At 53.6% G+C, this 20191-nt stretch overlaps 1 protein-coding gene across 3 annotated transcripts in view; it reads right to left on the reverse strand.

The window, feature by feature from the left end:
- Positions 1-4422: 4422 nt before the first annotated feature.
- Positions 4423-20191, reverse strand: part of ADCYAP1R1 (ADCYAP receptor type I) — a 56144-nt gene continuing 40375 nt past the window's right edge. The window contains exons 14-17 of one of the 3 annotated variants that reach the window (XM_036864193.1): positions 15356-15439; positions 12036-12165; positions 10578-10619; positions 4423-9356 (exon numbers count right to left, since the gene is read on the reverse strand). In XM_036864193.1, coding sequence (XP_036720088.1) covers positions 9168-9356; positions 10578-10619; positions 12036-12165; positions 15356-15439 — 445 coding nt within the window. In that variant the 3' untranslated portion in view covers positions 4423-9167. The remainder of the gene's footprint in view (positions 9357-10577; positions 10620-12035; positions 12166-15355; positions 15440-20191) is intronic. The other 2 variants (XM_036864194.1, XM_036864195.1) reach the window with 2 other exon arrangements.

Raw genomic sequence — 20191 nt, forward strand, 5'->3', positions numbered from 1 at the left:
GGGGTGAGGGAGGAAAGGCAGTGAAAATATAATTGACTGGGGTAGGGGCTATCTGGAAGGCAAAGAGAGAGGAGAGTGACTGAGTGGGGTGGCCTGGGAGAAAGCCCTGAGCACCAGAACAAAGATGCTTCCCGTTGAGCTGGCTGGGGATAAGCCAACTAAAGCTGAGGCTTCGCTCCCAGACCCCTATGAGAGTCTATGTGAATTGGAATAGATGTAAGTGATGGTTTTATACAAGTCTTCTGGCATTCACGAGTGTAGATGGCTATCGGAAGATGGTTTTGGTTTGCTTTTGTTTCTGCTTTGAAATGGGCACTCAGTTTCTTTGAAAGTTGGGGTTGTTTGCAGAGTGAAAGGAGGTCAGTGTTCAGCCTGCTTGAATGAATTTCATCCGGCTTCACTGGCTAAGACTGAGCCCGCTAAGGATTTGGATTCTGCTGTGCAGCTTATGATCTAGCAGGCAATGGAATATTAGGAGCCAGTTAATTTCTGTGAAAAATGCTCAAAAAAGGACCAAACCAGGGCCAGGGTGAGTTTTTGTTTGCTTTTTTACCAAAACACATTGGTGGTGCCAGAAGGTGACTGTGGGTGAGAGGAAGCTGTCACCCTCCCTTGCCCCACATATCCATCACTGACCCCCACCTCTTCCAAATTATCCAAGTCAAAGCAGTGTGCCAGCTCAGCCAGTGAAGCTTCAGACTTTCTCTCCCTTTGTTGTGCATTGAATTGTGTCCCCACCCCCAAAAAGACACACTGAAGTCCTAACTCTAGGTACCTATCAATGTGACCTTATTTGGAAATAGGGGTTTTGAAGATGTAATAAGCTAACATGAGGTCATACTGGATTCGGGTGGGTCCTAACTGCTTTATTTTCTTCATAACATTTTCCTCTATCTGAAACCAGCTCATTTCTTTTCTTCTGTACTTGAAATGTAAGCTCCTGAGAGCAGGGCCCTTATCACCAGTGCTCACCAGTGACAGAACAGTTTCTGGCACATAGTAGGCACTCAAGAGATAATTGTTAAATGAAGAGTCAGATGCTCAACAAGTATCTGTTGAATAAATAAATGAAAGGTACAAACCCTATTGCCACCATCCTCCTTCTAAAAGGACTTACACCCCAAGCCTGTCCTTTATAGAAATCGAGGAAATGAAAATTTCAAGAGGCCAAGAAAAACTATCTCCATGTGAACATATACAGTACCACATCTTAAAAGTTAGAAGAGCTCTTAGTGGCTGAGTTTCACACATGGAATCCTTAATCTTGCATCCCGAACAGGGAAAAAAGCCATCTCTATGATCAGATCAGAAGAATGGCTGTGACAGGCATCCACCAGGGGGCAGTCTAAGATAGTTGGGAGGCTCAGAAGCACCTAAGTTGGGTTCACTTGAGGACAACTGACAAAAATTAAAAGACCAAAAAAAAAAAAAAGTGAACTACGTCACCACTCTGATGATCCCCCAAATTAAAAAGAGATTAAATAATGTAGCAGCTGCGAGGGAGCAGAATCCACTCAGGAAATGCAGTCATGAGAGAGCAAGAAAGATGTAGGAAACCAGAAGTGAGGCAAACACGCCCTCACACCTCACACCTCACACCAGAGTAGGTTCCTGTGGGTGGACATAAGCAGCTCCCTCAATTCTGACTGGGGACCATCTCAAGTTATTCTTTGGTCCAGGTTGGAGACTGCATCCCCCAGTTTGTTTCCAGGTGTAGAGTGGGACATCAGTAGGATCAGTTAGGCTCTGGGTTTTCACAGGTGTGGATGAGCTCAGTGACCATCACCTAAACCCTGAAAGATTTGAGGTTTTGAGACTATGGCACAAACTACTGTTTGCCAGCCAGTATCCATTCTCTCTTCTATTTTTACATAACATCACCTGCCTTGAAGTGTAGCCTTGTGATTAACTGTTGGCCAATGAGATGTAAGCAGATCTGAGGCTTCTTCTAAAAAGAAAATTTAAAAACTAGGAGGAGGGACCTTTTGCCTTCTCTCACTTTCCCCTGAGTCTGGTGACATCCAGACCTCTGGGAGCCCTTCTTGGACCATGAGGTGACCTTGAGACGGGAAGTCACACGCTAAGGATGGAGGAGCAGAAACGGAGAAGCTTGAGTCCTTAGAGAGACCATACAGCCACCCTACCAATTCTGGAGTGCCTACCTCTGGACTTCTTTAATGTGAGAAAAATTAACTTCTATCTTCTTTAAGTCACTTTTCACTGGGGTTGTTCTTTTATAGCCCACTGAACTTGATCCTAGTTGATTCAGAGATGGTCTAATACTTACTTTGATTGAAAATAAATGACATCCATGGGCTGATTTTCTCTTGGAACTTTCTGCTTCCTGCCCCTACACAGTGGCCTGGGAAGAAAAGTCAATGAAAGTTCATGTTGTTGATGTCCCTGCTTGTCCTCCCTATGCTGGGAAGTTAATCACTGTCAAGCCCCAAGGTTCCCAAAAAGGGACTGTGATACCCAGCCAGTGCCCTTGGGTAGAACGTCTAGAACAATGGTTCCTAAAACATTGTCTGCAGGTCAGGAGCAGCAACACCTAGAAACTTCTTAGAACTGCAAATTATCATGCCCTACCTCAGACCTGGATCAGAAATTCTGGGGGCGGGCCCAGCAATCTGTATTTTACCAAGCCCTCAGATGATTCTGATGCATGCTAAAGCCTGAGGACCACTGGGTACCCAAGAGGAACTGCTCACACTACCCGGAGGAAAGGGCATCATCAGAAATAACCAGGGTTGAAGGCATTCTTTTATGGGGTTTGGGACAAAAGAGAGCTGGAATAGTTGATGAATTGGGAGGAATGGATAGAGGAAACAGGATTTAATAAGTGCTCATCTGGACTAAGTCTTTGGTTGATCTTCACAGTTGCCAAGAAATTCAAGACTGGGATGGAATTCAAGGCTTTCCATTTACCTTTGGTTCTTTATCTTTGCTTGTTGAGTGTGACCTCTCTCTGCGAATGAAACATATAGAACCTCAATTTATCACGGTCACACCAGTAAGAATATTTTTCTGAGCACTAGGGAAGTCATCTTTGTGAGCGGTCAGCATAGTCTGACACACAAGGAGCCTAATTTTCACCCTTCGAGGGTAGGTTCCATTTTGGAAGCAGCTCAAGATATCTGTCAGGTAAGTCATATGACATAGCCTGATAATTTCCCTTAGGAGTGGAAAAAAGAGGTGGACCTGGAGAGGAAAGAGCAGGGGTGACCTCAGACAGCCTCCCAGCTGGGGAACACCCGCACCGGATACCTAGGAGCTTTCGGCGAGTGGTCTAGCTGCTTGTAGGGATCACGTGCAGTTGGGCTGGGACTCATCTTTCCATTGACTTGACTTCCTCAGAGTGGCCCACCTGAACACTGAAGGGAGCTGGCTCTGCAACTGCTGTGGACCTCAGGCCTGCGGTGGTAGGCATTTATTTCAGGACTGTTTTAACAACACCAATGTTAAATCTAGAAATTCTCCAGATGTATGAGCCTGACCTCCCCAAGGTAGAATCCAGAAAAGTCAAATTTCCAGCCTCATTGCAGCTAGAACACGGTCAATCTGATGGACTCATGTGAGACTTTGATTCAGAAGTGAGCAAGTGGAAGAAAGGGGCTGCATGTGGAATTGGGCTTGCTGGTGACAAAGACAGCAAAGCTATTTGCTTTCAAAAATGGTAATTGTGAGGCTGGGTCCCTGGCACAGAGGAGACATCCCTGGGCTGGCAGCAGCAGCAGGCAGCAGCTTTGCGTCAGTTCCATGACATCATAAGGCTTGAGACCCCTTTTCTGGTTCCTCCAGCCTCAAAAGAATTCTATGAGCTGCCCAATCTCTTCGTTTCTAAACTTATTTTCTGATTCATCAGCCAAAATGATCTTCTGTAGCTAGCAACTAAAAATTCTAATATAAATATGGGTATTGGAAGTTGTGAAAAAAATCAATAGAACCTCAAGGAAATGGGGGTTACCTGGAATTGGTTATCTGGTCTGGCAGGGGCTGATGACTCGGAATGTCCAGAAGAATTAGGGGATGGGACTCTGGCAGCCTGTGGTTACCTGTGGAATGAAATGCTCACTGCAGGCAAGCTTTGGGGATAGCCGGTGGCCACTCTCAGAAAACAGTATAAAGGCCATGAAGCAACAAAGACTATGAGGTGAGCTGCTTCCATTTCTAGGAACCCAAAACATCCAAGTGACCTCGATTCCACTCAGGTTGCATGATCCTTGCAGGTCCTTTTGAGGTCAGGACTTTACTCTTCCAAGTCCATTCTAAGGTCACTCAGGCCCATTCTCATACCTTTCCCTTGGACTCGAAAAGGCCACAGTACCTTGTAGACTGGATTACACTGGGGGATCAGATTTCCTCCCCTTCCACCTCCTCTCCTCCCTGCCCTCCACTTCTGCCAAGTTACAGCCACCAGGAAAAAATGATAAGACATTTATTGAATCACCTATAGCAGTTTGACATTCTTAAAATCCCGGACAAGGTTGTGAGCACAGCGGTAGCAGTGAGGTCTGTGGGGCTTATCTTTATTGTGGGAGATGAGACCCAGGTGGGCCCGGCTCCCACAGCGAGCCTGGACCACGTCTGGGATGCCAGGGGTGTCCCCACTCCAGCCCTCACGGGGGCAAAGCTACAGAAGACAGACATAAGACAAGACACACATGGCCAAGCACAGACACATCCCAGGACATTGAGTTCAGGAAAAGGAGAAAGATGGGCACACAGCCCACTTGAGGGGTGTCCCAGATTCTTGAAGGATTCCCATGGGGGTGGCATGGAAACACTAACATTACCCACATGGAAGTCTCCTCATTCTATCCCAAAAACAAAAGCCCAACTAATGGGAATAAACCTGGAATTCTGTGTCCATCAGAGCCCACAGGCCTCCCCCTCCACCCCCCAGTGCTGGTGGTTTTACAAATGGGGCAAAGGTTAACCCAAGAGGGCTCAAAGCAGTTGACAAACAGCATGGGGTCCCCCTTTCAGAGGTCTTCACCCCAGTAACCAGCTCACACCTGTGTAGTTTCCAAAGCCCTTTCACATACAAGGGCATCTCACCTCAACCTTACCCCTGACCTGTGGGGCAGACTGAAAATCACGTCCACCCATTTCTCAGATTAGGAAGCAGAGGCCCAGAGAGGTTCTGTGCCTTGGAGCACAGAGCAGGTGGTGAAGTCAGTCTAGAACGGAGGTCTCCCCTCACCACACTGACTCCACTGTTCCTCCTGCAGTCCGGAGTCCTGACAACCTCCGTAACCAGAGCCCTTCTCCTGCGCAAGGCTGAATGTTTTCTGGTCGGAAGCTTTATTGGGTGTCTTGTTCTGGCTCACGTGCAGGGGGGCACATATTGGCAGGCCCATTTCCCCATTCAGGTTTGTAAAGCATACTGGGTCCCCAGATGGTGCAGGCACTGTGCTAAGGCCACCTGTCTGTGTTTTCTCATCAGCCGGATGGGGAGGTTTGACCTGCAGATCTCCAAGTTTCCTCCCAGCTCTAGTACTTTGTGAGTTTCCCTAAAGATACACGAAGGAGTCCAGGCCAAACAACAGATCAGTGGCAAAGCTGGAAGACGCCCAGGTCCCCTGCTCCCAGCTCAGGGCTCTTCCAGAGGCATCCATGGTCACTGGGCCCAAGTAGGAACTTACGATGACGAAGCACTCCTTGCTTTCACTCTGAAGTGGCCTTGAGTGGATCAAGGGTACTCACAGAATTACAAAGAAGCCTCTTGTAGCTTTCCTTCTGGGAAGGGAGAGGGTCAGATGAAGGAGGTGGGTGATAATGGACTTGAGGGTACTTCAAGGCTTGGGCCCCGGCTCCAGCTCTCTGGCCCTATGCCCTAGAGAAGCCGGTTCAGGGAGGGGTGTGGGTTAGAGAAGGAATCACTGCAGGCCCCTGGATATGTCAAGGAGGGTCACGGAGCTGCCCACTGAGACAGAGAACGTGGCCTGGCCTCAGGCACGGTGGGAAGTCATGAAGTCTGTTGTGCTGGGGACCGCCAGAGAGCCCCTGAACCCCGATTCCCACACTCTGACCCCTCACAGTTTCCCTGACAGGCTCAGCATCTTTGACTCGGAGTCCCATTTCCCCCAGGGCTAGAGTCTCTCTCTTGACACTGCGTGACAGGACAGTCATGACAGAGGATGAGAGATTTCTTCATCCCAAGGAACACTCGGCCTCCCCTGGGTGGGTTCTGTCCCTTAGGACTGCACAGAACAAAAACAACCCCTTTCTAGAGACACGGAGTCCGATAACTCTGCTCCTCTCCAGCCCAACCGTTCCCAAGGCCCTTCGGCCCCTCCTTACTCAGCATGATTTCCTACCTGTTCCTGGTCCAGGTGAATACTGCAATCCTTGCCTGGGGCCCATTCCCAGCAGATGGCTGATGTTTAGACGAGAATCTCAGAGATACAGTGGGCTCTAAAAGCTAGCTAGCCTTATTGCCCATTTTACAGATTTGAAAAAACAGGTCAGAGAGGGAAGGGTGGTACCCAGACCTTATACTGTCCCCCCACTGCCTGCGACCCTGAAGGACAGCTGCCTAACCTCCTGGAGCATTCAAAATACATCGGGTGCATCTGCTCACAAGGCTGGCAATAATTTGTTCAGAGACAAAGGGCAACCAACAGGAACCTGGAACCTCTACGAGGATGCAGGCCCACAGCTCAGGGGGCAGCATGGCATGGGGATTCGGGGTAGATTTTGCTTTTGCTATTTTGTGATGATATATGTATAAAATCAAACCCTCTTCTTCCACAGTGAAGCACACCTGCTGGTGGGGCGAGGATGAAGAAACAGGGTCCAAACTCAGGGTACCGCTCCTAGGATCTGGGGGTAGCCATTGCCCACCCAGACGGGGCACCCTGCCCCAGCCGGGACACAGCTGGGTCTGCACATCATGCCCTGTCCAACTGTCCCTGGCCTGAGCCTTCTCTCTCACTGTGGTGTCCAAATGGAAGAGACAGATGTCCCATTTCTAAGAAAGGGAAAATACACAGCATCCAACCTCCCTCCACTCATACACAAACACAGATGTTTCAGAACCGTAGATGATACACATAACAATGATGCACGCCCTTTTACCCGCCTTGGCTTTGAACTGGAGAATTACTGAAGCACAGAGCCTGGAGAAGCACTAGAAGTCGCCTCATGTCACGAATGGGGAAACTGAGGCCCAGAACAGGGAGCACTGTGTCCACTATCTCAGCAGTCTGAGCCCAACTGGGGCAGATTGTGTGTCTCTCAATCCAAGCCTGTGAGTCCTTCCAAGCAACTCAGGTCTCCCAACAGGACCTCAAATGCAAGGACCTCAAATGCAAGCCACGTGTGCAAGGTAGTGTGACCTCAAATGCAACACACGTGGCTCCCAGACAGAGGGAAGGAGATCATGAGGCAGGTAGGTGTAGGGTGGGAAGGCCGCCACACACTCCATGGCCAGCCTGAGTCGCCGTGTGTGCCTGGAGCAGGGAAAGCAGGCCCTGTCCTTCTCTGGCTTAGCCAAGACCCAGGGTCCACAGTGCTTCACTGGACACGGGGCTTATCTCTAAACCAAGCACTAGGCCCTTCTCCAGCCACTTCGAAGGCCTCTCCAGGAACACGTCCCTAAGTCCCCTGGGCCTCTTCCTCTTTATAAAACCAAGCAAAGCAACATTCCCCATCCTCCCAAACTCTCCAAGTGTTCCAGAACGTGCCCGTGAAACAAGCCCACAAATACACTTGGAAACACCACAAGCTGACACAAATGAGGTGGGCCCCGCACATGGGCCACGGCATTCTAGCACTTTCCTCCACCTGCCCTGAACCTGGTTCTGCCCCGTTTTAAATTCTTAGGGTGTGGTCTGGTAACTTGTGGCTGGGCAGCCAGGACAGGAGTTGGGGTGCAGCCGCTCCTCCCATCAGCAGTCCCTGCTAACAAGCACGGCAGGTGTGGCTTCCCCTCCCAAACCCTAGGACACCCTGGCATCCATGCTGACTCAATGTCTAAAGCACACAGAGGGAAGTCTTTGCAGAGGTCTCCGATTTCAGTAGCTGAGCCCAAGCCAGAGAAAGCTGGTGACTGGGGCTCCTCGTGGTCCATGGGGGCGGGGGATGAAGGGGAGCCCTGGGCCCTGGGCACACGGAGGTGTAAGGTGCTTCGCGATTCACTGATATCACAGAAAGGTGGCTGGTTCATCCCAGTCGTGGCTTTGACTTCAAGGGGAACTGGGAAGGGGGAGGGCTTAGGGGCTCTATATGGTGAGTGTAGTTGGGGAAGAGTTTCTCTGAGGTATCCACCTCTCAACGTTCTGCAACTGATGCCTGGGGAGAGGAGGGACAGAAGGGAGGCCACCAGATGAACCCCCGCCTACCTTGAGTCAGGGGTAAAATAATGGAGGTGGTGAAGGTCTTCTTCCATGGGTCCCTCCAAACTCTTTCCATCTCCATTCCAATCACATCCACTTTTCTGGCTCCTGGCAATATTTCTTGGGCCAAGTGAAAAGCACCAGAACTTTCTCTGGCCTTAGCCCCACATCCAAACTGAAGTCTCTGACTGGAAGCGCCCTGGAGCTTTCCCACTGTCTGATACCCAGGAACTGGGCACCTGGACACCAAGATGGTGGGTGAGCACGGGTCTCGCCTGCACCGAAAAGCACTCCAAGCTGGACCTCTGGCAGCCTCAGGGACTGGGCCGGGCCTAAAAAGGGCCGCGGGGTGGCGAGTAGACTCAAAGAGTCCACACCGAGAGTCAGACACTGCAGGGGGGCTGTCGGGCAGGGCCCACCCCACATCCGCCAAAGCAAGGTCACCAGCCTCAGCTCAGAAGGCCTCCCACACAGGGTCAGGTGATCACTGAGGCTGGTGGGGACGGGGTGGGGTGGAGCTGGGGACCTGCCTGAGGTGAGCAGGGACACAAGGTAGAGGGGTAGGGATGGGATGACTTTCCCGAAATTAAGGAGTATTTACATGTCTGGGGTCAACGCCCAGGGGCCCACGGTGGGCGGGGCCAATGCCAAAACGGGGAGGGGAAATACCCATCTGCGCCCTGCATCCTTCTCCCACCTCGGGGAGCTGGGCTCCCAGCCCAGGGCCGGCCCGAAGGGAGAGAAGAGGCACAACACGCGTGGGCCGGCGCCCACCCACCCGCAGCCCCAGCCGCTGTTCCGAGGAGAGGAGGGGGCGGGGTGGGCTCAGGTGGCCAGGTTGTCGGCTGGGAGGCCAGACATGCGGATCTGGGAGCTGCTCTTGCTCAGGATGGAGAGCTGGGTGCCCCCGTTCACCCCGCTGCTGGCCAAGGACGGGTGCCGGTGCTTGAAGTCCATGGTGAAGTAGCGGTTCACCTTCCAGCTCCGCCACTTCCGCTTGATCTCCGCCTGCACCTGCGGGGGGCAACTCGGGCGGTCACTTCTGGGCGGACACCCTCTCACACCTCACCTGCCCGCCTGCCTGCCCTGGGGCCCCTCCCAGGCGGGCGCTCCCATTAACAGTGGCTGCAGATGAGGATCACCTGGAGAGCTTTAACAACCCAGATGCCCAGACCATACCCCGGAACAATGACATCCAAATCTCTGGGGTAGAGCACCCATATGTTTTAAAGCTTCCCAGGGGATTCCAATACGCCGTTAGGGTTGAGGATCACTAAATAAAGCACCCTTCTGGGCGAAGACCCCCCCCGTGTTGCTCTTAGCATGGTGCGCGCAGGGCATGCCCAGTTTCAGCGTCCACCTACCCACCCCCTTCGCCAGCACCTTCGTGCGGTGCAGGCACCCTCCACCTCCAGTTCCAGCTCCCACTTCCACCGTCGGTCCTGACAAGCTACTTGTACTCCCAGCCACTCCCTGCAGGGCCCGGTCTGCCTCTTCATATCTACCCTTATCTGACCCTTTTGTAGGTGGTCTGAGCTAATCTTATTTCTCAGACGCAAAAAGAGGAGGAAGCCTGCCATGGTCACCCAGCCAAGGCCCAAGCACTTGGTGCAATGACTTCTGCCCGCTCTCCAAAGCCATCCACCCATTCAGCCCCCATCCCCATCTCAGCATCTGTTCTGCACTCTGCTCAAAAGCCTCACCCTAACAGGCCTGGAAATGGAGCATTACTAGAAGGTTCCAAGCCGCTCCCCAGGGTCCCTCAAGTCCCACTCTTACAGGGGATGGGTTTGGACAGGCAGGCTGGCCTGCTGGGGGCAGTGCTGAACTTTGGATAGTTCCCCACTCAGCACCCCTGCCCATCAACAGCCTCAGAAACTGTATGTACCATTTCCTGTGCCTTGTCCTTCCTCACTTTCAGTTCGCCCTGACTAAGGTGTGTCTTATGGTGAGAGCCCCCCCAGGTGGGTCTGCACTCAACAGTTGGTGCCTTTATGGAGGGAGCTCGGCTCCGGAGGCTGGGCCTCAGCTGCACAGCAGGCAAAGCGGGAGAGAATCTGGCACAGGGTGGAGGCCGTCAGGAGACGCCAGCACGGCTGCCGCCCCCCTCCTGTAGGTGCTGGGAGTCTGGCAGAGTCCGGGTCGGGAGGATCAGCCCTGTGCGCCCAGCAGGCCACAGCCCTGTCTGCTCCCCAGCAAGCTGTACCTCCACTGCTAAGAAGGCCAGGATCTTACCTCCCCATTCAGAAAACAGTAGAGAACAGCCACCACAAAGCCCTAGGGAGAGAAGACAAACAAAACTTGAGAATGCCAGCAAGGAGCCCTCCCCCCGGGGTGCGTGGGAGGCCGCAGCAGCAGGGAGTGACACCAGGAAGCAGAAAAATAAGATGATCTGAATGCAGGCACCTGCCTGGGAATCTGCGGTAAGATGGGAAAAGTTCTGTTCCACCAAGATGGCCACACCCATGAAGCCAAGTGGCTGGTGGGGGCATTCCCTCCCACCGACAACCCTGGCTTTGGATCTCACGTCCCCTTGGTCAAATCCTTCCCATGGGCCAGCTCTAACCCACTTCCTAGAGGAGGCCTTCCCTGCATGCCCCAGAGTGTCCTCTGGGCTCCCCAGCCAGCCCGCAGGCCCCCTGAGGGCAGCACTCCTACAGGACAGAGCAGACCTGTCTGTATCCACCACCACCTCCCCACTCCACCCTCCCTCGGCCAGACACCCTTGTACGCAGAACACACAGAACATCACGGAAGTGCCTGGGGCAGAGTAGGTGTTCGGCTCTTCTACACATATTCTTGACTTATATTCTGTGCATTTAGAATTCTCGTGCTGAGACAGGAACCCCAGGCTCTGACTCCCAGGCTGGGGCTTTGTCAACAAACCTCCCAGCCTTCCCAGGCTAAGAACCCGAACAGGTAAAATGGCTTTGAATTAAAATGGGGGAAGGGAGAGAGTCCGGTCAGATACACAGAATAACTTTGTGACCATCGAGGTCAAATACTCCTCTAAACAGCTGGGCTAGGGAGAGGCGCTCTATCCTGGGGACTTTCAAGGGAGCCACCCACCGCCTTCACTGCCCCACTCATGCGCCCACCTGTTCATTTACTCACTATGCATCCTCGCACTGACTCACTCACCCCTTCACTCACTCATTTACAGCCCCGTTTACTGATTCCTTCAGGCACGGACTTACTAGTCTCTGGCTCTCTCATTCCCTGGATCACTTATTTACGTATCTGTTCGCTCATCCCCTCTGTTCAGCTCATTCAGCTCCCTGTGACCAGATCCTGTGCTGGGGATCTGTCTTACTTGGGTAAGACAAAGCTCCAGCACTCATGGGGTGCATGTTCTATAGGCTGAAGTCAGAAGTGGACAGAGAGGTCTCTTGAGGCCACTCCGCCCACCCCCGGGGCCGATGGTGAGGGGCGGGGAGCTGCCGCCTTTGATTGCCCAAGGGAGGCCTGGCTCAGGGCACCCAGACGCAGCAGCAACATGAAAATATCAGCATGTCTTCTCGTGGGAGCCTAGAGGGTGGACAGTAGAAAGGGCTCTCCCAGCTCCCTTCTAATCTAGTACTATTATTCCAGAGGTGGAACCTAGAATAGGTTAAAGACGTAGAACCACCAACAAGGTAGAGGCCAGGGCCCTGGCTCCCCGTGAGTTCTGCCCTCCACACACACCACGCCTACCTGGAAGGAGCCCAGCCCCAGCTCAAACACAAGTCTCTCCCTCTTGCTGACGTCCTCTGGGGAGAAAGCAAAGACCGTGTAGTGGATTCCAAAGAGTGGGATGAGCAGCAGGGTGGACCGGGCGAGCCGTCTGTGGGGAAAGAGCAAGACATCTGCTCCGGGGGCCGCCGGGGCTTGAGGCCAGAGCCCTGGAGGGCAGAGAAGCCCAGGCCCCGCCCCTACTCTCCCCGAGCTGGGGCCCCTATCCATGGGCTCCCTCAGGATTCTCTCCCGGTGCTTGGGCCAGGGGGAGATGGTAGCCAACAGAGCCCAGGCTTCCAGAGCTCCCTGGGAAGTGCTGGGGAGACATCCCCCTGTCTGCAGGGCACCCATCCCTCTAGGCCATGCCGGTATCCTGTAGAACCACTAAACATGCACATGTGAGTATGTGATTTACACAGACCCTTTTTGGGAGGTGCGAAACCTTTGGGAAAAGCGGAGTCAGGGCAAAACCCTGGGATGGGATTTGGAAGGACAACATGATGTGTCCTCAAGCAAAACAAGCATTCTCCTGCTCTGAAAAGAAGCTCCCTGTGCCTGGAAAGAGCAGCCCCTAGGGGACCACAGAGACAGTCGGCTTTCCTGAGTCTGGGGCTAGCCAGGCACGCTCGTGGAGAGTGAGGGAGAGGCGCTGATGACAGGGAGGCGGGTGGGGAACACTGGGTAGACCACAGAAGGAGAGACTTGGGAGGGGTCCTAGGAAGGATTTACTGACTCCGAGCATAAACAATCACCATCTAGCAGGAGGAACCTGCCACCTGGGAAACTAAGTCGGGGGAGGGAAGGCTGTCTGCTCAGGTGGGAGTAGAAGGGGCAAGGGAGAAGCGGCCCAAAGGACCTCAGTACTCCCTGAGGCCACCTCTTCTGAGGTTCCTCTGACTGCAACTGGCTCCTAGGCCCAGTGGGGTGGGGCTCTGGTCTGAGAGGGTGGGGCACAGAAGCCACGGGAAAACATCAGGAGTAGGCATGGCGACATGTGCTCTTGTGGGTCCTGCTCTGGGGGGAGGGCGGCTCCCAGAGGGTCTCCAAGAGGGGAACCCCGTCTCTGCCCACCCCAGCAGACTGGCTCCCTTTGGATCTCCTGGAAGAGCCAGCTCCGCCCTACAGGTGCAGTCTGCCCCCTGGGCCCTCCTAGCAGAGCTTGGCCCACCAGGGTGGGCAGCGGGGTATGGAGGTGGCCGTTTGACTTGGGGCAGTCACACCGTGTGCCCCTCCCTCCCTCCTCCCCATCCCAGCCTTTCTGGGAGAGAATGTTCTACTGAATGTGGGGCCTCCGGATTTCAGGAGAAGTAGAATCCATGGAGTCTGAGTGATGCCCTTGGCTTACCGGCATCTACTGAAAAGGAAAGGATGGGGAAGGGGAAGAAAGAAAAGCAGGGGAGGGGACACAGCGGAAGGGGACGGAATAGCCTGGGGAGACCTTCAGGTGGACCAAGGCTCAGTCCTGGAAGGAAAAAGCCCCTCGAGTGCCCAGTGCCCACCAATCCTCCCCGTGCTCACAGACTGCCCATTCTACAGGACCTGGGGGTGCCTGGACCAGAGCGGGTCCTACTCAGAGCCCAGCTGAGTTTCGGAGTGGTCTAGCCTCTCATCTGTCTGTCCTCTCTCGGATGTGGCTCTTTGAAGGCAGGCATGGTACCTTACTTAACTGTCATCTGCCCTGGCCAGCACATGCCATGCACAGGGCTCACACTCGCAAAGTGCGCGTCCATGAAGGGATAACCACACGGGCCCGGGATGAACACCTTGGAGCCCTTGACACTGAGCATGGCCTGGGAGCCCAGGTCCTGCTCATGCTCATCTCCAGGCACCCAGAGGGCAGCAGGAAGTGTTGGCTGGAGAATGAAAGTCCAAAAAGAAGAGGAAAGTGGCCTGGAAACGCAGGCATGTGGACATCTTGGGGGTGCCTCTGTGACCCTGCCTAAAGGGGTTACTTTAAAAGAGCAGCTTAACTGAAGAAGCTGAGGAGGGAAGGCAGCCCTGGGATGTGCCTGCGGTCCCTGCCTTCTTGCCTCCTCTCCCCAGAATGGATCTGTTTCCAGGGATCTGCCCCTGAAGTTTGAAAAGTGCCCTGGAAACCAAAAGGCCAAACTTCTCCAGCTTTCGTGGTGGTGGTGGATGGGACGGGTTTGGTACGTGAGAAACACAACCTTTCAGGCCCTTCCCAGCCCCAGGCAGATGTGGCAAATGCAGCAGGGCATCCCACAGTATAGTCCAAGGGCAACGCCTTCCCTCCCCTGTGGCCCCAGTGCCGCCCAGGAATAATCAGGGACTTCTGCCAGGGACCCAGGGCATCCCCATGACTCCTTTTGGTAGATGGGACAGTGGAGGCAGGTGAGGAAGTCACTAGGTCTCAGAGTCCGAGGACCTCTGTCCTTCAGAGGCCTTGGAATGGGAACATATGGTGTGAACCTTGGAACCCCGCATTGAGGAGTCACAGACTCACGCTACGATCTGATTAACCCAGAGAGACCGCGGCACAGGGCCTTAGCCTCTGTCTTCCTGCCCCAAGCAGGCATCACTGGGCAGAAGAGGCCTAAAGAATACAAAGAAGAGCTCCAACGGTCAGAGCCCCCCAAATTCCAGTGGGCTCCCCCACTTAAAGGGATGTCCAAGTTGGAGCTGAGGTTCCAGCAAGAGATAGATGCCCCAGGGACTAGTGCTTAGGACTCCCTGGGTCCAAATCCTCACCCTGCCAACTGTGTGGCCTTGAGCGAGTCATTTCACCTCTCTGGGCTTCAGTCTCCTCACCCGTAAAATGAGGATAATACAAGTACCCACCTAATAGGCTCGTGTGGGGAGTCAGTCACTCAGCACGTTCGGTGGGAGTGAGGTGCATGGGGTGAGGGTCCCGCCCCCTGCAGGAGGACGGTCTAAATGAACTCAAGCTCAAGGCCCTTAGAAATAATTTGGCAGTTGCAAAGATTGAAACCCAGAGAAGTGGGGATTTGCGGAGGACCACACATCACGACAGCAGCAGCGGCGGAGGCTTCAAAGCTGCTTCCCGCTCAGCACCGGCCGTGTCCCAGCTGCCCCACAGTGGCCACAGCCCCATGCCCGCAACCTCCCCTCCTGCCCCAGGCCACGAGGTTGCAGAGAACTCACAAGACACACAGATGTCAGCATGCAACAGCTGGGAAAGGGCTTGGGGCTGGAGGCACAGGCTCGCTCCCTGCTCTCCTCCAGCCTGGGCGGACGCAAGCTCCGGGCGGTGGCAGCAGCAGCATGCGTCCCCCTCCCGTCCGGAACAGCCACGCCACAGCCACGCCACGCACACTTACAGAGTAATGGTGGACAGTTCTGACATCTTGCAAGAGTGCTGCTGAGCCCGCTGTGGCCTGCAGTAGCATTTCTGCACGCAGCTGCTGGGTGTGACAAGATGGGCATTTCTGTCAACTGGGGGCACTGGGCAACGAGAAACTGAGGTGGGACTTAGGGTGACACGGCTCACAGGGCGGGCGGAGAGGCCCAGGGTGTAGAGACAGGGCCGGGGCATCACGTGAAGGAGAAGGGGGAAGCCAAGGGCCGAGACGTGGTCAGCTCTGGACATAGAAATACACACCTCTACACATATACGTGTGTGCACGGACACACAGGCACATGTGAGCCCTCACACTGGGAAACCGACAGGTGGTGGGGTTCGGGAGCGGGGGAACACATGTGTTTGGAAGGTGGGGCCTGACTGGGGCTCACGCAGGGGACCAGGAACTGTCTCCAGAGTCAGCTCCAGGCACAGAGCATGGCCTTGATGGAGATCCCTCAGCAAGATGGGCAGCTGGAGACTCACGCCATGGACCTCACGCTGGCCCAGCCCTGGAATCAGGCCATTTCTGCACTTGCTTGTGAAAACCAACTGGAGCGTCCACTGGTCTTCCCCTCCTCCCTCCCCTCCCGCACCTTCCTCTGACTGAGCCCCCTGGTACCTCAGTGTGGGCCTAAGGGGAGCAGAGGTAGGATGGATGGAGCAGACCCATGAAACACTACACATCCACCATGTAAGTTAAAACTAAGTGAAAAATCCACTTCCTGGGTTGCCTGAGCCACACTACAAGGGCTCAACAGCCACAGGTAGCTAGTGGTTCCTGTGCTGGACAGCACAGATCTGGGGCATTTCCAACACTGCCGAGAGTTCTACTGCACAGTGCCGGCTAGACTTCTCGATAAAAGTCCAGAGGGCAGGGGCTGAAGGCTGAGAGAGCACCTTTCGGGCTCTGCCCCGCCGCCTGCAGAAACAAGTCACCTTAAGGAGCCACCCACAGGTGGGCCCAGGATGCTCGTCCAGCTCTACCTGGCACTGGGCGAGGCACAGAGCTCTGCCTCCTCAGAGAGCTATCAGGCTCAATCTCCACCTCTTCTAGCCCCTCTCGGTCCTGCTTATGCTTCGGTTGGCCCAACTCATTTGTTTCCATCTCTGACAAACATGGAAGAAATGGAGTGAGAGCTGTGTCATCTCGTCAGACTGCAGGAGAGGTGCCCATTTCACACACCCTCCTCAGGCACCGTGTGGCCGAGCTCCTAGTAGCTGCCGGTGAACTGATCAACCTGAGGGGGTCGGATGCAAATGAGAACAGATACGCACAAAGAGGACAGACCTTTGGCATTCATGGATTCGTAATCTGTGATTCCCACTCTTTAAGAGTAAGTCTGAAGGTCCTTGACATGTAGTGACACGTCATTTTGCTGAGGCGAACATGTGAATCACACACTTCAAAGATGGGGCAAGCCGAGGTCCACCCAGCATCCTTGCCTCAGTTATGTCTGTGGTTCTCTCATTTCATTAACAACATGCTTCAATTCACACCAGACTGTGAGATGGGCCCTAGTGAACCATTATACAGATGGGGGATGTTATGATGCTCTGCTACCCAGACCAGCAGTATCAGTACCACCTGAGAGCTTCTTAGAAGTGAGAATTTCAGTGGCTGGCTCAGACCTGCTGCCTCAGAATCTGCATTTTAACAAAATCCCTAGGTGCTCCACCTGCAAATCAAAATTCCAGGAACACTGTTGTGAGGAAGTCATGTATTTGAGAAGTTTTTCATGTGCCTCAATGAATGTCAAAGGTCTGTTTTGTACACATACAAACAGACAGATGGACACATATAAGTATGTTTTCCTCAATAATTAAAAGAGCTTAATTGGGTATTCAGGAATGGAAGCCATTCTAGTCTTCAAATTTATTCTCTACCTTGCCCAGATTGAAAGGTTGACTACTCTCTCCTACAGCCAGTGGCCTGACCCCTCAACCTTGGCCTGGGTGAGCCACAGAAATCAGGGTCCAGGAGCCCGAGAGCCCAAACCTCAGATGTCACTTCCTACACACCCAAACTCTAAAGCTTCAGCTGTTCTCCTCTGAGACCCCCTTTCCCCAAACCTCCAATGTGACTGTTCAAAAGGATCCAGTGAAAAGAAACAAAAAGGAAAATGGGTGGCAGAAAAGCCAGAGACAGGCATGAGAAAGAAAGACGTCAGAATCTCTGAAAAGTCACTTGCTGGTGAAAAATAGGAAAGAAATTCAATCAAGAGGAAGAGATAAACCTAGGCTGGCTGATCAGCTCAGTTCTTATTTGGATCCAAGGGAGGATAAGAAACTCAGACAAGGGTAGCGGATGGGGGCTGCCTGGAGAGCAGCATCAGCCTGAATGGGAAGGCAGGAGAACTCCACAGTAGGGGCACGGCTCACACCCACATCTGGAAGTCAGGGAGCCCTGGCTCCCAGGCCTGACTCTGCCAAAGCTTTGCTGTGTGTCTGCAGGAAGGTCAAAGCCATTTCCAGGTCTCGACACTGCCATCTATAACCCAGGGATGCAGCACCTGGTTTCTTCTGACCCTGCTTTGGTCTCAAGCTAAACTCCACGAATGCTGCGGTGCCTTTTGCGTGCAAGGCTGCCTGGGCTGTAGCCCCAAGATGTTAGACAGAGACCCCTGCAGGGGAACCCTTTGTGGGCAGCGCCCCTGTCTATTTCACCCTGATCCTAGTGGTCAGCATAGCACTGGACACTCGGCAGGCCCACAGAATGTTGTGACCTGAGCTAAACATTCTCCATAGGGTCCCTCCTGGTGCTAAGATGCTGTGTACCCCCAGAGCCCCAGCCCAGTCCCCAGGGAGGCACTCCCCACCACACTGGTACTCCAGCCAGCAGCCCAGTTCAGCAGATCTTGGAGTTTCCCTGCCCACCCTCCTTCTCCCCCACCACTGAAGACCAGCCAGCCCTCAGTGCCCCTTGCCTAACCTGGGGGGTCGGGGCACCTGAGCTCAAAGCTTTGTTTGGCCAATGACTTGCTGATTTTAGGTGTTGCCACTTTCCTTCTCTGGACTTCAGTTTCTCCATCTGCAAAATGGGGGCAAACATTCCCTACTGCCAATCCCTAACAGGAGCTGTCAGGATAGGGTGCTCCCAGACAAGGGAGAGAGTGCTTCAGAAGGAGACAGAGCCCCATGTGAACTGGGAGCCTTAGGCTACGGGCTGAGTTCCTGGACTGAGAGCTTCCCCGCTGCACTTCTGCCTAGACATGGAAGAGTCTGTCTTCAGAGGCGAATGTCATCCCTCCGACGCTGGGTAGGTCACAGCCCTGCTGAGCTATATGCTATTGGGTTGGCCAAAAATTTCGTTCGGGTAACATCTTACGGAAAAACCTGAACAAACTTTTTGGCCAACCCAATACATCACGGTGTCTGTTCTCCTTCCTTTACCCCAAGGTGCCGTGGGGACCTGCTCTGTGGGGTGCCTGAGGGAAATACAGATGCGGCTTCCCTCCCCGACCCCAGACCCAAGAGGCAGCTCCCAATGCCCATCGTGCAGCAGGGAGAGCACTGGGAATAGAGCCAGCTCCCTACAGGGCCAGGCCTGAGATGCTCTCAGCACAATCAGTGTCTGCCCTGAAACCTCACCCTCCTTTTTCTCAACCAGTTGGCTTCTCACAGAGGTAAACTCTGGTCCCCAAGACAAGGCAGGCTAACCCTGACCCCAGAATGGGGCTGAGCCCAAACCCTCTGCCCCAAACCAAGTCGAGCCTAAGCGCAGGATTAGCCCCGACCCAGGCCCAAACTCCATGCTTGGCCACTGCCCAAGTCCTGAGCCCAGCCACTCCTTCTGCCAGCCAGTGAGAGAATGGAGGTGGCTCAGGGCCACTGTCCCCCTGCAGGAGCCCCAGCCCCCAACAGGTCCCTCTGCGGCTGGGTCGGGAGCACCGTCTTGGTCTATGGAGGAGGACAAACCCTTATCATCTGAGCAGCTGGAACCAACCTACAGGAAGGGGAGTGAATGCTGGTCTGAGGGCACAGGCAGGGGGTCCTCTCGGGCTTTCTTGGGGATGCCCAGGCTTAAATTTGTTCTGGAAACAGAGGAAAAAACCGGAAAGCTGTTGTGGGCAGATGTGAAGGGATATCAGCCCAACACATAACTCTGTTGACCCAAGGGCACTCGGACGCAGCCCCGAAATCTCGCTCTCCTCCCATGTCATGCCCCTTTTTTAATCCCCCCCATTGTCTACCCACCTCCCCACCTGCAGCAGACACCTCCCAGCTCAAGGCACTCCAGGTGGGGCAGTTTTTTACAAGGCTGGAACCCACTGGGGCCTCTTCTTCCAGGAAGTCTTGTTTAACACTATCTTCTTGCCTGTAAAGTCTTTGAGGGTAGAAATGATGGTGCAGTCAAGTTTGAAGTCAAGGGTCTGCCTGCATTGTGGCTATGGCTTCACTCTTTCCTGCTGGATTCATCTACCTTCACTGATAACTAGTTCCCTTGGCTGTAAAATGGGGATTATATTTAATCCAGATTTGCTGTGTGGGCATTAAACGTGCATGTACTGAATGGCAAGTGTTTTTAAATGCTCTGCAGTTCTTAGCGGCATGGCCACTTTGAATGTCCCTCACTTTCGCCAGTAGGGTCTCCTTGACCCTGGAAACACTCAAACATGTTGCTGCATTTAATGGGATCAAGCTGATCCCTTGTCCTGTGTCAGCCCTCCCACCTGGCTTGCAGACCACATCCACCTGAGGTTTAATCTTTGGGGCTTGAGACGAGCACAAGTTTAGATTTCTCTAAAAAAAAATCTGCTGAGATTTGAGGGGATTTTTTACATGATAAAAGTAAACCAACTACAGCCATACCCCT

The sequence above is a fragment of the Balaenoptera musculus genome, chromosome 9, assembly GCF_009873245.2.
Source record: "Balaenoptera musculus isolate JJ_BM4_2016_0621 chromosome 9, mBalMus1.pri.v3, whole genome shotgun sequence".
Taxonomy (NCBI): Eukaryota; Metazoa; Chordata; class Mammalia; order Artiodactyla; family Balaenopteridae; genus Balaenoptera; species Balaenoptera musculus.